This window comes from Sinocyclocheilus rhinocerous, unplaced genomic scaffold (genome assembly GCF_001515625.1).
Source record: "Sinocyclocheilus rhinocerous isolate Xijiao unplaced genomic scaffold, SAMN03320098_v1.1 scaffold2645, whole genome shotgun sequence".
NCBI classification, from domain to species: Eukaryota; Metazoa; Chordata; class Actinopteri; order Cypriniformes; family Cyprinidae; genus Sinocyclocheilus; species Sinocyclocheilus rhinocerous.
In genome coordinates, this window is record NW_015654522.1 from 539,330 (window position 1) to 563,677 (window position 24,348).

Below are 24,348 nucleotides of genomic sequence, written 5' to 3' on the forward strand. Positions count from 1 at the left end.
TTTGAGAATATATATATATATATATATAAACGATTTTTTTCAGGATTCTTCTTTGACAATTTTATTTCAAATGTAAACTTTTTGTAATATTTGTAAGTTATACATTTCTGCTGTCACATTTGATTGCTTCTGATTAAAAAACAGCAGTGTGTGTATAGTAATATTGCATATGAAATTGACATAAAGGAACATGATTGGCTGTACCTGTGCATTGAGCTGCAGGTGTGTCATGAGTGTCATGGCTCTCTGAAGTGCTTCTCTTTTGATAAGCAGTGATGCCTGCTCTTCATCTTCCAGATTCTTTCTCCACTCATACAAAGGAAGCTGACCCTCTGCAGGAGCACAAGCATACATGGACATTCATACACAGTTATAGCATACTGTAGCTGATAAAGAGAAGCCACAATATAATGAACGGCAGTATTAACACTGACAGTCCCTGAGTGATCAGTTTTCCATTTAGACTGAGTTGAAGTTAATTAGGATTTAATTTCTGTTTAATTTAATGAGTTTTAAATTAAGTTATGCTTTAATGAGCAGTGCATCTAGGCCAGTAGCAGAATCTCCTTGTGTCACAATGAGATTGTGAATTCTTAAAGGGACAGTTCATCCCAAAAATAAAATTCTGTCATTATTTACTGACCCTCACTTTGTTAGAATGCTTAAGACTTTGAGTGGAACAATGTGCATTTCTGAAATGTTGTATTTTTTATTTTTTTCTTGATATAATGAAAGTGTCTGATTCGGAATGCATTTTTTTGTGATATATTTTATTATTGATCTTGGAGGAAAATATCAGAATTTTGTGGAATGGATTTAAACATTTAAAAAATGATATTAAAAAAATTATTATTTTTTAAATTACATTTAGCAATGATTAGATTTATTTAAAAATACTTAACCTTGCTAACTATAAAATTGCTCCAGTCAATGGTATATCAACTGTATTGCTTAAAACATATTAATTTTTATCCGTTCATACTTTTATATTTTTTTAATACTTCACATTTATTTTCAATTCATAATATGTACATCAGTTACAAATTATTCAGTTAAGTCAGATGACAATATTTCTGAAATACTAAAACACTAAAATGTTTCATAAACAGTAAGGACAGACTTTGCACGTGAGTGTGTGTGTGTGAAGGCATTAATAAATAAAATATTTTATGTGGACCTGCTCATATATTACTGAACGCAAGAACAAATTCACACACAATGACAGGCAGTAATATTTCCCAGCATATAAATTGAAAGACTTAAAATATAAATCTAAATTGTACAACTGTAGGAGCAGCTCACAGGTCAGGATTGATCACACCCTAAAACATCTTCTGAATCGCTCAGAGATCAGTTCATAAATATACAGACAGACATTATTGCCTTTGGAGTCATCTTTCTCTACCACAACCCTTCACTGTCATCCTCTCATTGTTTTTTATAGTCTAAAAGTGGATCTGAACCTAAAAACAGACCCGAACACACGCATAAAGACAAACAGGGAGAAAATCTTTCTCTTTCAAGACCAATTTAAAAGATCATTTTTAAAGCAGTATCTAAATTTTTCTCTCATGTCTGTATGAGGGTTACAAACCACTACAGCTCTAAGCATTTCATTAGCTGATGGCAGATGCTTGAGAGAAATTATACCACTTATCTTTTAGAGAGCTTTAACAGATGCATGTTAATTAATCTAAACAACACTGACAGGGAGGACGACGACATAAATGTCACTGAATGCTCTGTCAAAGAGACTATAAACAAGAAGAAGATTGGTTCAGAGCAAAGGTTTCGTAATATTTCTAACATCAGATGTGTGTCTCTGCTGAAATAGGCATGTTTAAGAGCCAAGACTGACTTCTGCTGTCAGTCCCAATCTTGAAGCACATCTCTCATTTTTAGCTGCAACAACATGAATGTGTGCGTACTTCATTACTGAAAAACAGATCAAATAGCCTACTGCTACTGAGTCATGATACACTCTTTGTGTAATAATATTAATAATAAAAAATTGATTAAGGAAAGTAGATCTTGGGCTAATGCAGAAATGCTTCGAATGAAATTATAAGCTTTATAAGTATTATGAAACGAAATTACCTACGCATTTTTACAAGGAAATGTGTTTGCAATGTTCTTCAGTGGTAAATAATCGGCGTCTCGTGTGTCTGAATAGGATACACTGAGGATCTATGTCGCCCTCTAATGGTCATGTAACTAAACAAGCGCAAAATGAGCAAAGAGCAAAAAACTGATCATACAGGATTCCTCAATATCCTATCAATATATTGTCTATTACAATTAATCATCTAGAATTTACATTAATCATGAGGCAGTCAGGAAAAGCGAAACAAGGTAGCAATACACAACCAAACAGAAAAGATACTCTACTTCAACACACAGTTTCTTCCATCTCTTAATACTAACATCTTGAAACCTGAATTTAAAATGTTGAAAAGATTTTTTTTTAAAAAGTAAAAAAAATAAAATAAAAATACAATGTTCTCTCACATTTAATTCCTGCAGACACATCTTCATTTAACACTCACCGCAAGTTTCAAGAAAGATTTTTATACTGTGGGATTCCAAACAGCAGTGAAGACATTCTGAGCAATTGTGAGAAAATGATAGACTTCTCACACAACACAGATGCTTTAATTCTAATCATATTTTCCCTGCAAAACATCTTTGTCAGGTTCCTTAACCTTACTGGTTTGCTAGTTTTAGCTGCTTTAAGGTTTAAGGAGGCTTAAAAGAATAGCTCACAAAAATTTGCTGAAAACTTTTGAACTTTCATTCTGACGGCTCCCATTGGATACATTGATGAGCAAGTGATGTATGCTACATTTCTCTAAATTCGTTCTGATGAAGAAACAAACTCATCTACACCTTGGGTGGCCTGAGGGTGAGTAAATATTCAGCAACTTTTCATTTTCATAGGTGAACTGTTATAATATAGTATGATTGGTATATTTTTTTAAATAAAAATACTAAAATATAAGAAAAATATTGCTGTAAATATTAAACCATATACACTAGATTACACCAGCAGAAATCATATTATTACACAGATTAAGTAGAAATGGTGTTTTGCAGCATTTGATACCATCCTTTTCTTGGTAAAATTACAAGAAATCTTTCTGTGCTTAAGTGTATGAGTGTGTGTAAGAGAGTAACACAAAGGTGTCGGGCAGACTAAATAAAGCTTTTCATATAATGAGAGCTGACACCAAAGGTCAGAAAACTGAAGCATCTCTCTCCCTATCTCTCTATTCTTTGGAGATTCACAAATACTCCACTGCAGTGATGTCAAAATGTCCTGTTGTGTTGCATTTAATGATCTGAAGTGAAGTGAGGGTTCATGCGATACGTCATGTTTAACTGCTGCCCTTTGGTCACTGCGCTGCTGAGTGCTTGAGTACATCTGGACAGAAGGCCCTGTCATTGCAGCAAAAAATTTATCCAAGAGGCTTCTGCTGAAGTGTTCCTACAGCGTTCAGGGGTAAAAGCCTGCGGGGTAAACGAGTGGAACGAATGCAGCCAGGCGAATGAGTGTGCTGACATCCAACATCTACAGAAAGTACAGAAACCGTAGCCTTGGAAAGACAAAGTGTGTGTGTGTGTGTGTGTGTGTGTGTGTGTGTGGAATAATCTGCCTCATCATTTGTAATCACAAAAGTCGAAGAAGTCCACAGAAAAGCTGAGAAAGGTGAAAAAATAACATTCTGCAGTTTTTCTTTTGCCTCACTCACACCCACACAAAAGCAATCAAATAAAACAGCCTCTCTCTCTCTCTCTCTGTCTCGGTTTCTCACCCTGTTTCTATTTATTTCTTTTTCTCAGGCTAATTTGACAGTGGCTTAAGGTCGTGCTCTAAAGTAAAAAGCACCATGTCCAAACAGCATCTCAATCGGAGAATAAATCCAACAACTTGACCATTGTGAATTTAAATATGAAAACAATAGTATATTTAAAATGTAATAATAAACAAGACTAATGAGCTATTTATTACATGTTAATGCTCTTTAATTTTAATAACTAATGTAAAAAAACAAGTATAAAAAGTAAAATAAAGATGTATGTCTGGTATAAAACTTTATTGCTATTTATCAACTAACAATAAATAAACAATAGGAAATGGAATTTATAGAATTACAGTACCATCAAATTAAAAATAAGCATAAAATAGACCAAATATATGAATAAACAATCAGAACTACAGTAAACAAGTACAACCGAACGGACCGTTTTTAACATCACTACAAATAATGTTTGAATGCAAATAATAAAGATTATCATAGAATAAGATTGAATTATTACTGATTTATTTTATAGACTTCTCAGGTAAAAAGTGCACTGCAATGCATGAAATGAATTTGAGTTTGCAGAGGCAGAAGAAAACAGATACTCACTGTCTTCTGTCCGCTGCATTTGAGTTGCCTCTACCTGACGGAGACTCGGAGGAGCATCTGCCATCCTGAGTGTGGCTCTATGAGTGTGTGTGTTTGTTATTAGTAAATATTGTTATACTCTTGATATAATTGGTTTCTGTTCAGCTCTTATTCATACCTCCTCCATCCTTATCACTCTCTCTTTCTTGCTTCCTCTCTCTTTTACTGTATGAAAAAGGAGAGCAGGCAATATTACAAGCATCTAAGATCACTTACCCTGGGAATGTGTGTGTGAACATATTTTGTATGTTTATGTGAGTAAGAGTATTTCCTTTAAGTGACCCTTCTGCTTCTAATTCTAAGCTAAACTGATTTAACTTTCCTCTTAAAGGGTTAGTTCACCCAAAAATGAAAATTCTGTCATTAATTACTCACCCTTGTGTTGTTCCAAACCTGTAAGACCTTCATTCATCTTCGGAACACAATTTAAGATATTTTTGATGAAATCTGAGGGCTCTCTGACCCTCCCATAGACAGCAAGGTAACTACCACGTTCAAGGTCCAGAAAAGTACCAAGATGATCGACAAAGTAGTCCGTGAGACATCAGTGGTTCAACTGTAAAGTTACGAAGCTACGAGAATACTTTTTTGCGCAAAGAAAACAAAAATAACGACTTTATTCCACATACGGGTTTCGAACAACACGAGGGTGAGTAATTAATGACATAATTTCATTTTTGGGTGAACTAACCCTTTAAGAGACCTCCTCCTGGGGTCTTTTGTGTGATGTGTGTAGCCTATGGTCTCTCTTCTTTGGTCTTTTAAGTTTTGATGAGGTGAAGCTATTTGAATGAGTTAAAAGAATGTCTTTAAACAATGTCTTTCAAAAACGTAAGGGTCATTCCTGTTATACAGTACCTTTTGAACTTTTTAAGAGAGATTAACGCTGAGTTTGGAACTGCATACTAAGAGTTTAGCATAAGCGTTATTTGCAAAATGTTGATATTACCATATACCAGTTTCTGTTTTATCTAAAATGATGGAATGCTTCACAGTGACACACCAATTAATACAACAAAGCATCAAAGAATACATCAAATCCATTGCTAATGCCTCTGCAACTGCTTCCCCACCAGAATTATGTCACTTCCTGCCACTTCCTGTCATTAAGGAAGAAGCTTTTGTTTGTTAAAGGGACATTACAAACGATTTGAAAGTGATATTGAGGACACAGGAAACCCGATTAAATTAGTTAACTCAATTAAAACAATGCTCCCAAGAAAACATGTTTTGTTTGACACATTTTCACTAGAGAAAGAGAAAACATGAAGAAAGAACATATTCAAAATTCACCAGCATGTTCACCTAATTGTGATATTGTAAAGACTTTATATCCAATGTTTTAAGTCACACAGCCTATATAGACATGAAAGTGTAATAAATAACAGGAATGAACCTACACATTTTTTTTCACATGTGCTGCTATTAAAATTCATAACTACCCTCAGTCTTTAATACATTTTCTGTGTGGTCTTGTTGATATGTGAGAGCGGATTTGGCTGCTGTCAGACAGAAGGAACATTGTGCTCCTGTAATTACACAAATTAGCCACTAGATGGCAGCATAAAATGGCAGCATTCACAGGCCATTTCACACTTTTTTAACGGTTGAAAATAATTCGGTGTCAAGTAGGCAATTTTTCTTGCTCCAGTTCCTCAGAATCATAAACTGATGTGCTGTAGGATTTTGCATAGGCCTCGTGGCAGTAGACAACGCTCATTTTCAAGCGTAAAATAAGCAATCTGTCCATAATTACATCCTAAATTCACAAATTCCCATAATCTAATAGACCTTAGTCAGGGTGTGCGCCATATGTAATTTCACACAATTACTACACAACGTGGCTATGAAGGACAGACATAACTGTTACAGTCTGTACAATAGGCTGTACTGTCTTAAGTCACATCTAATTTTCGATTTCTGTGGAAAGCCATATTTTCAGTACAACAGTAAACCATTGATCAGACTGTCTAGCAATCACAGCCGTTTATATTCACATAAGATTAAATATAGCATGTTCCATAAAATTGATTTATTTTATATATACGAGAAAACGAAATGCAGTGGTAAAAGTAAAAAAAAAAGGAATATAAAAAGGTGATATTGAAGCTGTAAATTCAGGTTTATATAGTCAGAGAGAGAGAGAGAGAGCAAGAGAGATAGACAGAGACTTACTTTAAGGCATAAGGGGCAGGACCACCTAACGCCAATGCCCAGCCCCCTCACCCTCTAAAGACACACTAAAGCACATTTACTCTCTCTCACTCTGGTTCTCAGTGCCTCAGTCCAGACTGCTGCTTCAGACCTCACTGCCCCTTTCCATTCAAACCAACTTTAAGCCACACTTCTGAGCGTGTGAGCCAGCATTTCATCCACAGTCTGCTGTGCACTTTCAGGAGCCTTTTCATTTGTTAAAGTTTCAGCTGGAGAAAAGTGACCAACAGTGACCATGATGAGGATCATACTACTGCTGCTGCTGGTCACCCTGACGGGGCCTTTCTGTACCTTTACCCAAGCAAGTAAGTAAACACACATACAGGGTGCTCTACTTTCTTTCAAACACTCTGGCCATTCTGTCCATCTGTTTCTGACCATATCCTTCATTCATGTTCACTAAATGATGGTTTTTTTTTTCCTCTTCTGAGGTGTGTTTTGGCTTTAAATTTGAGTACATAAAGGAAAAAGGTGTGTTATAATGTTTAATTTTTTACATGATTTTATTTTTTATTTCTTTACTTAGATCATTAATTTATTGTAGTATTTTAGTGATCAGCTACAATATATATACACTGTTTTCAGTGCAAGTAAATGAATGTGAAATTTTGAAGTAGAAAGACTTTTTTTATTTACCTTGAAAAATAATTTTTACAGAAAACAAAAAATCTATATATGATGTTTCAGTGCCTTCTGTTCATGATAAACATTATCCATACATCTAGGCATGTGTTGATACAGTGTTTCTCTCATGTGGACCTAGTGCTGGGAAAATGATGTAATGGTGCAATGATTGTTATACCCCTTTTGAGTTAGTCAGCACTGATCTATTTCTCTGTTTCTCCCCGTTTCTTTCACTCTGGGCAGGGTTACACATGTATTAATAGAGCCAACTCTATATTTAAGGGAAGCATTTGAACATTTAGTACACAGGCTGGTTACATCTGAGGGCAGAGCAGGCCTGAGAGAGAGAGAAAGAGAGACGCCCGGTATGCGCTTATTTTGTAGGTCTTCCTCTCCCTCTCCTCACCCCCCTTCGCTTGTAACCATCTTTGGCGGGGTATCAAGCTTTCACCCCTCTCAGAGGTGGGTTGGAGGGGCATGTGCGTTATTTTTAAACTGCAGCGCCTCTGACTCACTGCTCAGGGTCGGTTACAGCCCTCTAAACATCCCATTAAAATGCTCAGCAAGTTTCAAAATTTGGAAAACTTCACTCCCTGCAATCAGAGGAGAGCATCAACGCACACTCTTCCTGTCCAGACTTCCTTCTGTCTCTCTCATTCTTTCTCCTGCTGCCATTTGTCTCCCTTTCTTGCCGTTCTCCCAGTCTGTTGGTGCCACTCCCTGTTCTAAAAGCGGGCTTCATCAGGCAGTTAAACGTTTCTACTCTGTATTCTTTTTTTCTTTAGTATGCAGCATTGTTTATACAATTATTTTGGAGAAATAGATTAATGTTTGTGTTGTTCTGTGAACGCTTTACCTTTTCAGATCTCTAAGTCAGCCTGTTATGTGTTGTGCGTGTTATGAATAGAGTAATGGTAAACTGACACGTGAGAGCACATCGAGGTATTGGGTGTACTGACCGTTAATTTAGCTACATGAACCCTGAAACTCTCTCAGGGTCTCTGACTGCTACCACAAACTCAGCCCAACTTATTTACAGAGCTCAAAGAACTTCATATTCAACTTAAGAGTGCAAACAGATTTTTGATAAATCTTAATTAATTTGTTCTGCTTAATCTTTAGCTCAAAATTAAATGAAATCCAGTCCTCATTCTGAACCGAATCAACTCCTTAAAGTGCTGTCTGATAGAGATTAATCTGAATTGACTTTATTGTGCTGTATTTGAATTAATTCCATACAACACAATGTAAATTATCTTCATAGTCTAAATTCACTCTTTAACAATGTTGTTATTGATAACTTAAAATCATCCTTGTTAAGCGATTTCTGAGAAATGCTGTTGATATTTGCAACACACCCCTACCCAAAATAATCACACCCCTATTTTGATTTCTCTGCCTCCAAATTTATGCAACACAGACACCTCCCCCATCACCACTGGACACGCCCCTTACTGGTGATTGGCTACAAGTGTGATTTGGTGCTAGGTCCGATCCACTTTCAATCCACCTTATTTTTCAACATGGAAGTAAGCCGTTTTCTGTGAATGTGTGAGAATTCCGGTTCATTAGCTGCTGTAGGGAAATAACGAGAAGAATAAAAAAGTGCAGTAAATGGTAAAACTCTTTGCACTACAAACCAGTTTGTTCATAATTAAGATAATACATTAAAATAATATGGTAAGAGACACCAGTTTACCATATCAAGCAGCAAACCTTTTTTGTACAGCTACAAATAGCTGGAAGCGGATGACACTGAAAGCCAGACATTGAAGTACTAAAATTACTAAAACTTAAATAAATAAAATAAAAACTAATAAAAAGGAAAAAGCACATAATTAAATCACAGCTTTAACTAAAATTAAAACTGAAAATATAAAAACAAAAGCTAATTTAAAAGCTAATTCGGATCCTCAATCCAAACAAACTCATCAGAGTTCTGTCTGAGGGATTTCAATCTGAATTTTATTGTGCTGAATTATACCTCTGCACAACTTAGTAAACGCCATAATCTGAAACATAGATCTGTCTAACAGACTAGAATCCAAATGAACATGAACTCCTCTGTTAGAATGAATCCCTCATTTCTGAATTTGAACTGAACTCTTCAGAACTCTCAATCAACAGCTTAGTGTTAAATATAAGTGAACTTCACAAATGTTCTTGAGAGATTTGTGGGGAACTGTAGAGCTCAATTAGATATCGATACAGTTTTGTCTCCCTCAGGTCTGGACTCCTATGTGTTGTACAGTAGTTAGATTAGGATGTGTGTTAGTCTGAGATATGTTGTTCCCTGGAGATTGTGAGCGTGAGAGCCTAAGTATGTTTATGTGTGCTGTTCTAGTGATAAGAGGGATTTTTCACTTGCTATGTCCTCTACTGCCCACTCATGACATGCCATGTGATGTGTGTGTATGTGTGAAGGAGGGAATTTGTCTTTGAGATGTTCTTCACTTGTTCTTCCTGAACTAAAACATTCCAGCATCATAGGCTACTCCCTCACAAGACACACACACACACACACACACATGCTGAAGCAGTAGATTGAGATTAATCTGATAGACTGAGAGTAATTAGTAAGGGTAAAGGAGGATCAATCTTTCCTGTCTGTAACCCGGCAAAACAATTCTGCCTCCCTGTTTAACAGACACCCTACACTGGCCTCTTGTGCTCTATTTCCCTTGTTCTCTGCTCTTTTCCTCTATATTTGTCTCTCCTTTTCCTTGTCTTTCCCTTTTATGGTTTCAGTTTTGTCAGGAAACTGTTTCAGGCTTGGTCATAGATTTGAATTTGATCATCGAATGGGTGGATTTTCACTGACACACACATACCTGCTCTATTTTAGTGGGTTTTGACTCATTGCAGTCTGTACTAGCCCAATGGTTTCTCAATCAAGGCATTTAGTGGTCTAATATCACTTATTTATCACTGCCAATCCACCCTACACAGGACAAGCGGTTTGGAGAATGGATGGATGGACTGTCGCCAAAGTCCATGTTGTATCCACCTTATTTTTCAATGCAGTAGTAAGGTATTTCCTGTGAATGTGCGAGACTTCCGATTAATTAGCCACAATAGGTAAACAATTACAGGAATAACAAAGTGCAGTAAACAGTAAAACTATTTGCGCTAGTGTGTTTATGATTGCGATAATACATTTAAATAATATGACAACAAATTCCAGTTTGGCAATATCAAGCAGCATAAAATAACCTGAAGCAGCTCACACCAGAAGCCTTGCACGCTTAAGGTGAAAATGTCTGCGCTTTCTCTTCTTACATTAAAAATAATGTGGATATCAGTCCGTTTGTCCGGGTAACTGAACCGGTCACTACTGTCACGTCTCTTGTATCACACCACAGACTCGCTTTCGCTTTCATACAGCACAATTGGCGCCATCTTGTGTATCTCTTGTCAAATATCATGAAAATTAATATTACAGTGCTATTGATGTAGTGTTTGTCAATTAACATAATGAGTGCCCATTATAAGCCGCTCTTCCCCAATAATGAGGGACTGACTGTACATTATGCTTTACATAACTTACAGTTACAATCGCTGGCCATGCTGCTGTGTACAACTCGAAGAAAGAGAGGGAGAGAGTAGCTGGCTCTTTCTCCATACTCCGCTCCTCCCATCACATCGTGTGTATTTATGTGAGTGTGTGGTAGTGGTTGGAGGGGAAGAGAGCCATACTTAGAACTAATTGTTGGGGTCTCAAACATAATGAGCTGATTGTTAGCAGCACTCAACAAGAACACTAATATAAACACACAAACTGACACTTACATACATACACACAGGACATTGTGATCTCTGACATTACATATGTTTCTTAACAGGACTGTTTTGTTTGATTGTGGCACTATGGAAAGTAACAGTGACAGATTTTTCTCTTTCTTTTTTTTTTTTTGATGCCCACTTATAATTAAATAATTTTCTCCTCTCACGTAAAAGTTCTTAACTTGTTTTAATGTTTTATTTTGGGAGTCCAGTTAATTAGGTTATATAAATATGGGTTTAAAATAACAAACTGTGTGGAAACCTATTATTAAAGGGATAGTTCATCCAAAAATGAACATTCTGTCATTTACTCACCTCATGTCATTCTAAACTTGTATAACTATCTGTTCTGTGGATTACATAAGGACAAATTTCACTGGTTGTTCTTTCGATGCAGATACAATGAAGGAGAAACTTCAAAAAGAACTCAAAAGTACCATAAACTTATCATAAAAGTACACTAATAGATTTGGTGTAGAAGCAATTTTTACTCAGAAATTCCTAGTACTGTAATTTTCACAAACAATTAGAAAGAAACAGCAAGTATGGCTATTTGTGTGATATTGCTAACATATATATTAAATATATTAAAATTTGTCACATTTTTTCATTATAAGAAAAGGCCAGGATATTCTTCAGAAATTTCCTTTTAGGGTTCTACAGAAGAAAGACTCACCCTCATGAGTACATAATGACATATTTTCATTTGGGTGAAGAACTCTTTTAATTCCAAACTGCTGAGAGTGTCTGGGTCACATAATCATCAGTAAAATAAAAAATGTGCATCATAAAACTATTACTAAAGAACGGAAACAGTAATTTGCTATTCACCCAGAGCTGATGTGCAATGCATGCTGAGTTTGATATTTTAAAGTGTATAGTTCAGCAGTTGAGGTGGTGTTATTGTAAAGGGAGTTTCCCCTCAGATCGCCAAGAGAAAGTTTCTCATGTGGAGTCCATCTGGCTTAGACACAAGCACAGACCTGAGAACAGTTTTTGCAGTGTCTCTAATGGTTGCTGAGGTCATTGTGAGTGATGCAGAAATATCTAAGATCAGCCCCTGAGGAAACATGCCATTTTTGCCATGTTGTTTTTCCTCCAATGCTTCATTTCCTTCTGTGCAGTTATTGCCGGCTCCACCCAGGAAGTGAGACAATTAGTCTGGCTGAAGGTATGACGTAGAAAGGAAGTGATCTCATTAGTGTGGAGCTGAATAGTCAGGGCATGACTTTTCCCTATTGGAGGAGTGGCAGAATGTTTTTGTACGTAAGTGAATGTGTAAGTGTGTGTTTACTGGGCTGTTGGAGAAGGCCGGAATGTTCTTGCTATTAACGGCAGGCCATGAGAAAATTCTGGCTTACCCATCCAATACAACCACTGGAGAACCAAAACACACAGCAAACAGCATCAGTGGAATTTCTCCATTTTCATACAACTCTCTCCTCTTATGTTGAAATTAACATCTAAGGGTTTCTAGTAGAAAATATTTATGAACCTTTTTGTTATTCTTGTACCAGGTACTCTGGTGGTGCCAACAGCTATTGATTCAACTCCAGAACCAAATCTTGCATCAGATCCGCCTGCTTTCACAGACAAAACAGAGGAACCAGCTCCTCAAGGTGCTGTTTCAACGTCAGAGCCTGCTCCTGAGGCTACAGAAGCAGCTGCCTCGACAGAAGAAGTGCCAGTGGTTTCCACAGCAGCACCAGTGATACAGTCAGAAGCCCCATTAGAAACAACAGCCCCAACAGATACAGCACAATCAACAGAAGCTGGACCTAAAGAGACGGTCGGCCCTGAAGCCACTACTGTCATTGCAGGGGCAAGAGCAGAAGAAACTGAGAAAGCTGAAGACACAGAATCAGAGACTGAAGATGTAGAGGTGGAGGATGAAGGTTAGATATACAGAATACTCACAGACATACAAAGTAAATATTGTTAGAGTAAAGGCCTGTTCACACCAAGAATGATAACTTAATTCTTTCATCACCTGGAAAAAAAATTGTACATTTGATTGCAATTATATAGTTTCTCTGTGTCGTTATCCATATAGTTGAGGTGTGAACTCTGCTATTATTTTACATTTAGAATGACCTGTATCATTAATGGTGTGAACGTGAATTCAGAATGTGTGTGAGTGAGGATGAGCAGTCATTGGCATGATACCTGGTGATTTTCCTCATTCCAGGTATGGGCACAGGACAGTTGGTGGGGATCGTAATCGGTGCATTGATCGCAGTGATTGTTGTCATTGCTGTAATCATCTTGGTGGTCAGAAGAATGGGCCAATACTCGTAAGTACAAGAAATTCAATAAAATTTTTAAGGTAAAAGTATTTTTCTACTATTATTAATTCATAAATATCATTAAGAGTTAGTTCACCCAAAAAAAAACAAAAATGTCATTATTTTCTCGCCCACATTCCATTCCAAACCTATATGATTTTCTTTGCATTTTGAAAAATGTGTTTTTTGCCCATACAACGAAGGTCGATGGAGTCCAATGTTGTATTGATAATAATGTTTAACAGATGTTGCTGGCTGCTTTAGGAACGTGTTCTCTATATATGATTGAGGTGAAATTTTGCATGCTAACAGTAAATGGTTTCTACGTTGTAGGACTGCAAAGAAACGAAAGCCTCAAAAACAAGAGAGCATCTTGCTTGAGGTGTGAACTCTGCTATTATTTTACATTTAGAATGACCTGTATCATTAATGGTGTGAACGTGAATTCAGAATGTGTGTGAGTGAGGATGAGCAGTCATTGGCATGATACCTGGTGATTTTCCTCATTCCAGGTATGGGCACAGGACAGTTGGTGGGGATCGTAATCGGTGCATTGATCGCAGTGATTGTTGTCATTGCTGTAATCATCTTGGTGGTCAGAAGAATGGGCCAATACTCGTAAGTACAAGAAATTCAATAAAATTTTTAAGGTAAAAGTATTTTTCTACTATTATTAATTCATAAATATCATTAAGAGTTAGTTCACCCAAAAAAAAACAAAAATGTCATTATTTTCTCGCCCACATTCCATTCCAAACCTATATGATTTTCTTTGCATTTTGAAAAATGTGTTTTTTGCCCATACAACGAAGGTCGATGGAGTCCAATGTTGTATTGATAATAATGTTTAACAGATGTTGCTGGCTGCTTTAGGAACGTGTTCTCTATATATGATTGAGGTGAAATTTTGCATGCTAACAGTAAATGGTTTCTACGTTGTAGGACTGCAAAGAAACGAAAGCCTCAAAAACAAGAGAGCATCTTGATCTCTGTAACTGTCTTACGGTTTCATTGATATTCATCCATATTAATTAGTGTAACCCAGTTGCTCATAAAATGTTAAACATGTTAGAGCTTGACAAAACTATGTTGCTACTCCAAGCAGTCCTCTACCAGTGTCCAACCAAATGGCAAATATTGGAGAAAAACACCACTGAACCATTCAAGGATCAGAATGCTGAACAGGGAAGTGATGTCATAATGGACACGTTTGTACATTGTACAAATGTACTGTTTTAAAATGGTGTAGCAACACACTGGTGTTCATGCTATATTATTTGTGGTACTAACATGGTGTGACACCCCCCCCCAAAAAAAATATAATATGGCAAAATAATAAAATAAAATAACCAATTGAATTCATATGATCTAAAAAAAAAAACTTTCGAGATTTTGTAAGTATGTTTGGATCATTACTGAGTCAAACTTATGAATGAAACTCATAAATGCAATTGAAATACCCTATTAATATATATTGTCATGTAATCTTTGTATATGTTACATGGATAAAAACAAGTTTGTGTCTGACTGTGGTGTATTTGTGCTAAACTGCTTTTCCTCTTTCCTTCTTTCCCAGCCCTTGAAAAGAAAGGCACGACAGGAAGAGAAGAAGAAGAAATCCGGGAAGTTCTGAACTATTGTTCTGATGTTAAAAACAATGCAAGCAGCACTCTCACCATCCATCCAGGACTATACGGGGAGCAGGAGAGTGTCCCATCCCCTTTCCCATTGAAAAAGATGCCCTCCCACAAAAACACCCTCTCAATGCCCACAAGTCCCATTATTTAGCCTGAAAAGCCTTATTTATCCCAACAGTGGGAGGCCACAGGAAGTTACAGTATCTTTTTTTAATGCATATTAATGTAACAGGAGATTAATGAATGTTGAATTTGTACAACAAACAAACAAACAGCTGCCCATGAAAGCAAAAGCTTGTATGTTTTTATTCCACTGAGTGAAAATATCATGCAGAAAAAAACTAATCCAAAAGCATTATTCTTTTCCCCATTCTACAGATGTGTCCAATAGGACTATGACACATTATGAACAGTCTATGAACTGTCATAAGCAGATGCTGAGGACACATTCTGTTGTCAAGATGTGTAAGCGGCATTAACTAATAAATGTTTTTTAAATTATTAGTTAAGGGGAGCAGCACACAATAAGTGCTTGAGATTTACTCGTTTGAAGTGCATTAATACGGAGTAACTTGACGGTGTTGTTCTTAACTGTCACCCATTCCAAAAGTGACATCACTTCCTCTGGAACGCATCATTTATTGTGTGTTCCAGTCCGCTTAGCTCCAGCGCACAGCTGCTATTGGCATGTATCTCTAAAATCCTGATGTTCCTCAGCCTGGACTACATCATTTTAACAGCATACAGACATTTTGCATGCTATAGTTGAGTTGTTTGTATTTCTTTTTGTCAGTGTTGGGGCTTGTGTTTCTTTCTGACGTTCGAGAGCGTTGCTATCCTGGGCTTTGCTTTAAGAGATCAGTATTAGGTGCACTGAATGATGAAGAATAAATGTTGACAAGACACTGCAGTTGTTTGCAACGATATTTTGTGTTTTTTGCTTGCCAGATTCCTCTTTATTTCCCATTACTCCATGATCTCATTTTGCAGTTTGATGTGATATCAGAATCCAGTTAAAGCCGAGAGTTTGTCTTTGTGTTTTGGGGGTGGTGTTTTTTCTTTTTTTTTCTTATTGTTCAATCAGTTTCAATAAAAAAGTTCCAAAGTATGTTGCGCTGCCATATTGTGTTGTTGTGGATCCCAGATAACATTGTCTGTTTATCTGTGTTTACTTTTTAGCCCCTTTTACTCAGCATTCCAGCTTTTCACACACATTTACGCCCATGCACTGTCTCTTTCTCACACAAACACACACCCCCACATTCCCTTTCTCTGTCTCTCTAATCCCTTAGGTTATAAAGACTGTAAAAGACAAGGGAGAGAGAGGAAGAGATATGCAGAGTCAATGAATAAAGGCATCTTTGTAAATATGACTATGTACTTAAGTGACCTCTCTGGTTAAGTAGAGTAAATAACATGAGAGTCCCAAACAGCTGCCCCCAAAACGTATTTGGACATTGACTTTCATTTGGAAGTGGACCATAACAGTTTTTTTCCATTCATTTTTCAAGTATCTGTACTTTATCAGATCATTTTTTTATTTTTGGCCTTCTCATTACTTTTCCATTTTAGTTTCCAAAGATTTCTAACGTTTTACTTCACTAATAATGCACACGTGTTTTTATTAAAGTCAGCATGAAATGAAAACTCACCATATCTATTTTGTAAACGGACTTTGTTCTATAGATCTTTTCCATATCAATATATTTAATTGTATTTTTGACCTTGTAATGTTTAATTAAAATGGCATATCTCAATCTTCCTGGGAAAATTGCCAACTGGAACATGTTAATATTTAATATGCACTACACCTATGTTGTAGTAAATTGTAGTTTGCTTATTTTGGTCTTGGGATAGTCCTCCAAAATTGATAATTTACAAATCTAAATTATATAATTTTTTAACAAATATCTCATTCTCTCCTTATTAATCAGAAAGCCCACTAATCAAATTATGACAGTCACTTCTGCGTGTGTTTAAGTGGGTGAGCATATATGTATGAGGCTGAATGTGGTTTTAGGCAGTAGCCCAGCTACTCTCTCTCTCTTTAGCTATGGACAATGGACTCTTTTAGTGGGAGACCCACTCTGACGTCCTGCTCACAGTCTGAGCTCTATAACAGTTTGTTTGTGATCCAATGATTTCTACATTCCTAATGAGAAGGGCACTTCCTGACCAGTAAGCCTTCATGTACACTCACATGAACACACAGGAAAGGCCTAGAAGCGCCAAAACACACAAAACAATGTCTGGATATGCACACACGCCGAAATACAAATATACACACAATTTTGCAAAGTGTAAAAATAAAATCTCAATGACATAACAGGACTGTAAAATAAATGCCCGCAGAAAATAATGAAAACAGACAATCCTACAAAGTCTTGCTAACACAAACACACACATAAACGTGTATGCTAAACTTAAAAATGACCTAAAGTGAACCACATCATATGTGTATCACAGAAGAATGTGAGTGTGTTTAAGGGAGGACCGCTAATACAGCAACCTCATGTTTACTTCAGAGCCTGGATACACACATATATGCAGAGTCTCCCAGTGTTTCTGGTCACTCCCCAGGTCTTGAGAAACACTCACTCTCAGTGCCGTCCACTCACTGTGATATATTTGTAGGGAGTACAGTACCAGTGAGAGACTGGACTCATCTGATATACTGAAGGTTAAACACTCAACACTACAGTTATTCCCTTATCATGTACAGTTGGTTTTTAAACATTCTCTTGTCTCATTCATTTCTGTGACTTTGGTAGAAATCATAAATAAATAAATGTTCATTTAAATATTTAATAAGTAATAAGATTAGCTAATCTATTAACTTTCAGATAAAATTTTCTCATATAAAAGGTATATTTGTTTGATTTTTATTGTGAGGATCTCATTTCTGTTACACCGTAATGAGTGTAAATGAACATAAAAGAGTTAAATGGAGCTTTTACTTTCATCGTCTGGTTCTCAGAAATTTCTCTAGAGAAAAAAAAGGTCTCCATCTTTACAATCTTCACTGATGGTCCAATCTGGTGAACATCTATTTTGCACTTGTCTGTGATTCGCACACAAATAAGCTCCAGCTAACCCTAAGGTATGAGAGTCATATCAGAGACTTTTCTCTCTGTCTCTCACATGCACACATGTGTTAATGCACTGTTCTGTGTGTTCTGGTCTGAACGGCCTAGTGAAAGAGTGCAGATGAAGTTAGCAGCCCTGGCATCAGGAACATGTATATGGGTCATTCCGTGTGAACTCAACCAGTTCCCGGCTCAAATTTTTGATTTTGTTAATACTTTTTCTGTAAAAAGACAAACATATATAGTGATGAAAGCCAAAATATTAAATGCAAACTTTAGAAAAAGAATACTTATGGCACAGGTATGCTCTATGAAATTGTGTTGATATAAAATCACGATAGATAGATAGATAGATAGATAGATAGATAGATAGATCACTATAGCTTCACAAAAGTATCAAATTCACATTCTGCTGTAAAGCAGCTCTAACAAGTCAATCGTGTCATTCTACAGCTCAAGTCAGTTCAGTGTTGATTCAGTTCAGTTGCATAACTGTATAAAATTCATCAGTCATACATACAGTGCATATGCATGTACAATATGTGCGAGAGCTATGACAAACTCCTGTCTCCACTGCACTCTGAACAAGCAAAAGACACACGAGAGTAGTGTAGTAGTGAGAGTAGTGTTTTACATTTTTCACATCTGTGTGTAGTTTGTCGTGTATGTGGCTAATTATTTTATGTTTGTGTTGTGTAAATGCTTTATGTCATTTATGAACTATCACCGTTGGCATAATGAAACAAAGATAAAAGCTAAAGTCAACCGATTTAACTAATAGAGCTACCGATCTCCGTGTAAGAATAACATAATGATGCTGCCGTCTTTCTAAAGTCATTTGTATGCCTCTACAAAACATAAAACAAAATATAAACCTGTGACATTTAATATGTTGCCTTTCATCACTATTTATGTTTGTCTTTCTACAGAAAAAAATATGAACAAAATCAAAAATTCGAGCCAGGGAAGTTTCCGAGATTTGGTTGATTTGACATGAAATGACCCATATGTGTAAATTGAACATAATGTGTGTGTAAATGTAATCATTTAATAAAGGGTTCTACATTCATGTGTTTGTGTTTGTGTATGTGTGTGTGTGTGTGTGTGTGTTAAATGCCATCTAAAAGTACAGTACATGAGAAGCTGATGTCAGGAACCAGGCTGACATTTGAATTTATTGGACAGCTGAATGCTGGGTGTGTGTGGATGTGTTAGCATGTTTGTGTGTGTGTTGGGTGGGTGTCAGGATGGAGGCTGTTTAGTTCACATCTGGTGTTCTGTGATATGTAAGTCTCTCTCCCTCTCTTTTGTTAAGCAGTTCTTTGTGCCATGTGGACGGAACATGCATTGTGTATGTGTGACACTAATGGCAGCTCAGAAGTTTGTGTGTCTGTGTATGTGTGTGTGGCTATGGTCAGTAGTTGGCACAAACATGTTATCTACTGCATAGAGAAATGTCCTGTAAATTGTTCTGCGTTCATGTTTGTATTTTCAGCACATGAATGAAATGGTTAAAAGAAATAATGGGCAAAAACTATTTGTTCAAGACAGACTCTTTAGCCATCTATGCACAAAACCCCATGTAACCACAATGTTTATCCCGTGACAGTCTTTGCAAAAAAAAATCTATAAAAAGTAAGCAACATCTAATGGAGAACACTTCATTTATGTAAATTGTATTTATATGTACTGTATAAAATACCATATTACAAGTCATGGCAAGTCATCCTCTTGTTTTTCTGGAGATAATCATGCATTGTGTATGTGTGACACTAATGGCAGCTCAGAAGTTTGTGTGTCTGTGTATGTGTGTGTGGCTATGGTCAGTAGTTGGCACAAACATGTTATCTACTGCATAGAGAAATGTCCTGTAAATTGTTCTGCGTTCATGTTTGTATTTTCAGCACATGAATGAAATGGTTAAAAGAAATAATGGGCAATGACATTTTGCACTTGTTCGAGACAGACCCTTTAGCCATCTATGCACAAAACCCCATGTATCACCACAATGTGTATCCTGTGAGTCTTTGCAAAAAAATCTATAAAAAGTTAATTCATCTAATGGAGAACACTTCATTTATGTAAATTGTATTTATATATACTGTAGAAAATACCATGTTATAAGACATGGCAAGTCATCCTCTTGTTTTTCTGGAGATAATTTACAAAAAATACAGGATTAATAGTTTTGTAAAGAAAAAAAAGAACAGTTGGAAGCAGTTGTTATTTTTGCAATTCCCTTTGGTGCCACAATAATCTTACAACCTCTGTTCAGACATAGGATGCAGTCATTATCTTGTATATTAATCAGCGCTGTGTATTTCCACACACAAGATTTCTCACAGCTTCACTTCTATGTTGGAAATCAATGGACATGCAGATGGAGTCTGGCTGAAATACCGTTTCACAGATTCAAGAAATATTTCTTTATTCCACACATTTTTGGGTATCAAATCAAGAAGTAAATAAATGAATATGGTGAGTAATGAAGTAACCTCAAAAGTGAGTATACAGATTATTTATAAGGATTGATGGGTAATTATGAGGTTTCATGAGAAAATTGTGGGATTATGAGTAATTGCTAGTGCTCATAGGTAATAGTGAGAAAATGGTGAACACTCAGTTCTCAGACTCTCACTCTTATGAAATAGTTTTGAGCATTTATCTTTTATTTGATTGATGTTTAAAGAAATGTACTTTCATTGGGTTGCATGTGTGTGAGAGACATACAGAGAGAGACTTTGAAGCAATTTGTGGATTGTATTAAAATGAGCAGTATCTATAATAGATTAATCATTTGGTTTAACTTTTCATAACTCAAGCTTCTACATAAAGGTCAAGGTCAAGGTCAAGGTCAAAGTTTATTTATATAGCACCTTAAAACAACACAGATGTTGACCAAAGTGCTTCACAAGCAAAACAAAACACACATAGAAAACAAACGTAACAAGTAAACAATCCATTAACTTAAAAGAATAATAAAACAAAATTGTATAAATGTAAAAAGCAGTCACAATCTGGTACATCACAAAAACTGCAACCCCTAGCATTTAAGAGGTACATACAAATGAACCAAATTATGAGTAAGCCTGTGAAAAAAGATAGGTTTTAATTGATGCTTTGAAAACGCTTAATGTAGGAGAAGCTCTAATCGTTAAGGGTAGTGTGTTCCAAAGGTTAGGAGCATAGACTGAAAAAGACCTGTCTCCCTTGGTTTTCAAACGAGATTTCGGGACATTCAGAAACAACTGGACTGAAGATCTGAGTGATCTCTGAGGAGAATAAAAACTTAAAATTCTGATATATAAATGGGGGCAAGTCCATGCAGTGCTTTGAACACGTAAGTTAAAACCTTAAAATCAATTCTTTGTCTCACAGGTAGCCAATGGAGAGAGGCTTGAACAGGTGAAATATGTTCCCTCTTTTTTGTCCCAGTCAGGAAACGTACTGCAGCATTTTGGACAATCTGTAGTCGTGCGAGTGATGACTGATTGATTCCAGCATACAAGGCATTGCAGTAATCAAGCCTTGAGGAAATAAAAGCGTGAATAACGGTCTCCAAATCCCTAAAAGTAAGTAGGTGCTTTAACTTTCGAAGTCGCTTTAGCTGGAAAAAGCTGGCCCTGACCACCGAATTTATTTGTTTGTCAAACTTCAGATCTGAATCAAAAATGACCCCCAGATTTCTAACATGGGAGTGTTTTTTTTAACTGAAGATGCCCCAAGAAATCACTGTATTTGTCAATCTGCGGTTGACAAAAAAGAAACTCTATATGAAGAACTAAAATCTTCTGCACTTTATTAAGGAATTGCCATTATCTCAAGAGCAATGAAATAAAATGAAAGTGATAGGGGGCAGACTTTTAGCTCAGCCATAATCTACTGATCCGGGGCCTTGAGGTCACACATGATCTCACTCATTAACATACGAGAGTGGCACATGCTGTTCTAACACACAAACACATTCTAACGTAAAAGAATGTACAGTAAGATGGTGAGAGTGTGAGGGCGGAAGGCAGATGATGGAATAAGAGTGGGACAACCCGCAGATGAAGGATGAGTAGGTGAAGATTAATGCAGAGTAATGTGACAGTTCTATAATGGGTGATTGTTGAATAGAACAGAAGCTCGCTGACCACAGATACCAAAAGCAGGCCTATAAATTCCACAGATGGCCCATGTGTTCGTATAAGACCTGTGATTTCACAATGCACACACACACACACACACTGAAAACACACTGCACTCTGATGTTTCCCACTCCTCTTTAGACAAAAATGTGACCCAGGGTCCTACTTGTTGACACAGAAACAATCACATGCATAAACGTACACCAACACACACATCAGATGTCAGTTTGAGGAACAATCCATTGGCTTCGCTTATATGCTTCCTAATAGCCTCTCAAACATATTGTAGTGAGCATATCCCAAGTTATGGAGACAATGCGAGGTCTCGATTAATGCGTCACTCTTTCAGCACAGACTCTCACAGCAGTACAAATTGGGACACAGCGGCCTCTCGTGGTCACTCATAATAACTACAAGAAAGTGGGTTTTGGAACCGGACAGGCTGCATCGTATTATTGCTGATATTTACCATTAAGACATTGAATTAAAATGTTATTTTTTTGTGAATGTCTATACATTAACATGAACACACACATACTGGCAATAAAACACCGTACCCCTTTCCTTTGCTCTTCTTTGAGTAAAATCTTTATATAAAACTTTACATTTAAATTAGGGATCGAGATTGTAGACGTAGGAGTCCAGCTAGCAGGGAACATTTTCAGAACTTTGACTAACGTCCTGGTTGTGAACAAACGTTATTCCAGTAACATTGATAGAATGTTCGTTCAAAGTTATCTGGTCTTTAATAATGTTCTCAAAACAGTAGGCTAGTAGGCCTACAAAAACGTGATTTATATCATATTATTATTAATTATATGCATTATTATGTATACATTTATAGATCGTTCGTGGAACGTTTTTTTCCAAAATATTTTTGTTCTTGTTTCAGAGAACATTCAAGAGTAACACTCCCACAATGTTTGCAAAATGATCAAATTTATTGTTCCTTAAACATTCGCATAAGCAGAAAAAACTTTCTGTAATAATAATAATAATAATAATAATAATACATACACACATAAATAAATAAATAAATAAATAGTTAGGGTTCTGTCGTGTGTTCATGTGAGCGCGCGGCTTCGAGTGTGCTCGATCCGTGCGCTCTCTTGTCTGCGTGCTTTGTTTCATGTTGGAGCGTGGTGTTCGGATCCCGGCACTCACGTCTTGTTCAGACTCCGTTTCAGTTTGGTGTCGGGGGTCGGACACTCGCGCTCCATGTTCTGTTTTGTTGTGGGAGCGTCCGCTCTCCTGCCTGGCCTTGCCTTGCAAGTCGGTTTCCTCTACGGGGTAGTTTCTGTCTGTTTGTTTTGTTTTATTTTGTTTTTAATAAAAGCCCTAATTCCTCCTGCAATTGAGTCCTCTCCTCATCCCTGACAGTAATATGTTATGAACGAGAATGTTAGCAAAACGTTCTTATAACATATTTTTGTTAGCTGGAAGTGTGCTTGTTTCTGCATATTGTCTACTCTCAGTGAGGCTGTCATCTGACATAGTGGATGATGAAAACACACCAGCAAATCGTGGGTGATGTAGGGGGAGACCGGGGATTATAGTAACACTTTTTGTTTGAGGGTCAGTAACTTGGTGGTTGTTCATGCTAGACCTCTCAAACTTTGATACATTGTAGCCACATTTGTCTACTACAAATAAAACTCACTTGAACTTGTACTACACAATCACAGATTATGTGAGTTAATGTCAAATACAAAGAGTTCCGTTGCTACAACCCACCCCACTACTGGGGTGAGTTGTAACACTAGCTGGGGATAGATGTAACAATAAGAGGTAATTTGGTGAAACAATATCCACACTTTCCAGATTATGCAAGAACTTTATTGAAGAACAAAAATGAACAATTTAAACTAACAAAAATATTCTGGAACTTTAAACTCAAGACTATAACAAATTGCTGTGTGTGTTGTAGTTTGTTACTCACTTAAAATAGTTGGGTTAAAAATGACCCAACAGATAACCCAATGGTGGGTTACTATAGCACCTACCTAATGTTGGGTTATTTTAACCCAATGGATTGGGTAGTAAGTTAGTAACCCAATGCATTGGGTTAAAAAATAACTAATTTGTTGGGTTATTTGGACAAAAATTTTTTTGCTTTAACTATCCTGGTATTATTATTATTA

General features: G+C 36.6%; 2 protein-coding genes and 1 long non-coding RNA gene across 4 annotated transcripts in view; 2 read left to right on the top strand and 1 right to left on the bottom strand.

The window, feature by feature from the left end:
• Positions 1 to 301, bottom strand: part of LOC107717500 (kazrin-A-like) — a 43,827-nt gene extending 43,526 nt beyond the window's left edge. The window contains exon 1 of the mRNA XM_016524268.1: positions 205 to 301. Within this exon, the coding sequence (XP_016379754.1) occupies positions 205 to 240 (36 nt within the window). The 5' untranslated portion in view covers positions 241 to 301. The remainder of the gene's footprint in view (positions 1 to 204) is intronic.
• A 6,396-nt stretch (positions 302 to 6,697) lies between these two features.
• Positions 6,698 to 15,314, top strand: pdpn (podoplanin). 2 transcript variants are annotated; one of them, XM_016524310.1, is made up of 4 exons: positions 6,698 to 6,967; positions 12,587 to 12,964; positions 13,258 to 13,363; positions 14,931 to 15,314. In XM_016524310.1, the coding sequence occupies exons 1-4, from the start codon at positions 6,898 to 6,900 to the stop codon at positions 14,935 to 14,937; spliced, it is 561 nt and encodes a 186-aa protein (XP_016379796.1). In that variant the 5' UTR covers positions 6,698 to 6,897; the 3' UTR covers positions 14,938 to 15,314. The 2 variants fall into 2 exon arrangements, 1 of the variants encoding a protein (XP_016379796.1); XR_001637322.1 differs by lacking the exons at positions 6,698 to 6,967; positions 12,587 to 12,964; positions 13,258 to 13,363 and adding an exon at positions 13,871 to 13,972.
• Positions 15,315 to 21,392: 6,078 nt separating this feature from the next.
• On the top strand, positions 21,393 to 23,774 carry LOC107717504 (uncharacterized). Its single transcript, XR_001637319.1, has 3 exons — positions 21,393 to 21,446; positions 23,725 to 23,730; positions 23,764 to 23,774. It is a non-coding gene; the product is annotated as an uncharacterized LOC107717504 (long non-coding RNA).
• Positions 23,775 to 24,348: the final 574 nt, after the last annotated feature.

Bases quoted from the DNA above. Each gene is read 5' to 3' on its own strand.
- pdpn (XM_016524310.1), top strand. From the start codon at position 6,898: ATGATGAGGATCATACTACTGCTGCTGCTGGTCACCCTGACGGGGCCT. The intron at 6,968-12,586 runs GTAAGTAAACAC...TTCTTGTACCAG, and splicing joins CTGTACCTTTACCCAAGCAA to GTACTCTGGTGGTGCCAACA. The intron at 12,965-13,257 runs GTTAGATATACA...TCCTCATTCCAG, and splicing joins TGTAGAGGTGGAGGATGAAG to GTATGGGCACAGGACAGTTG.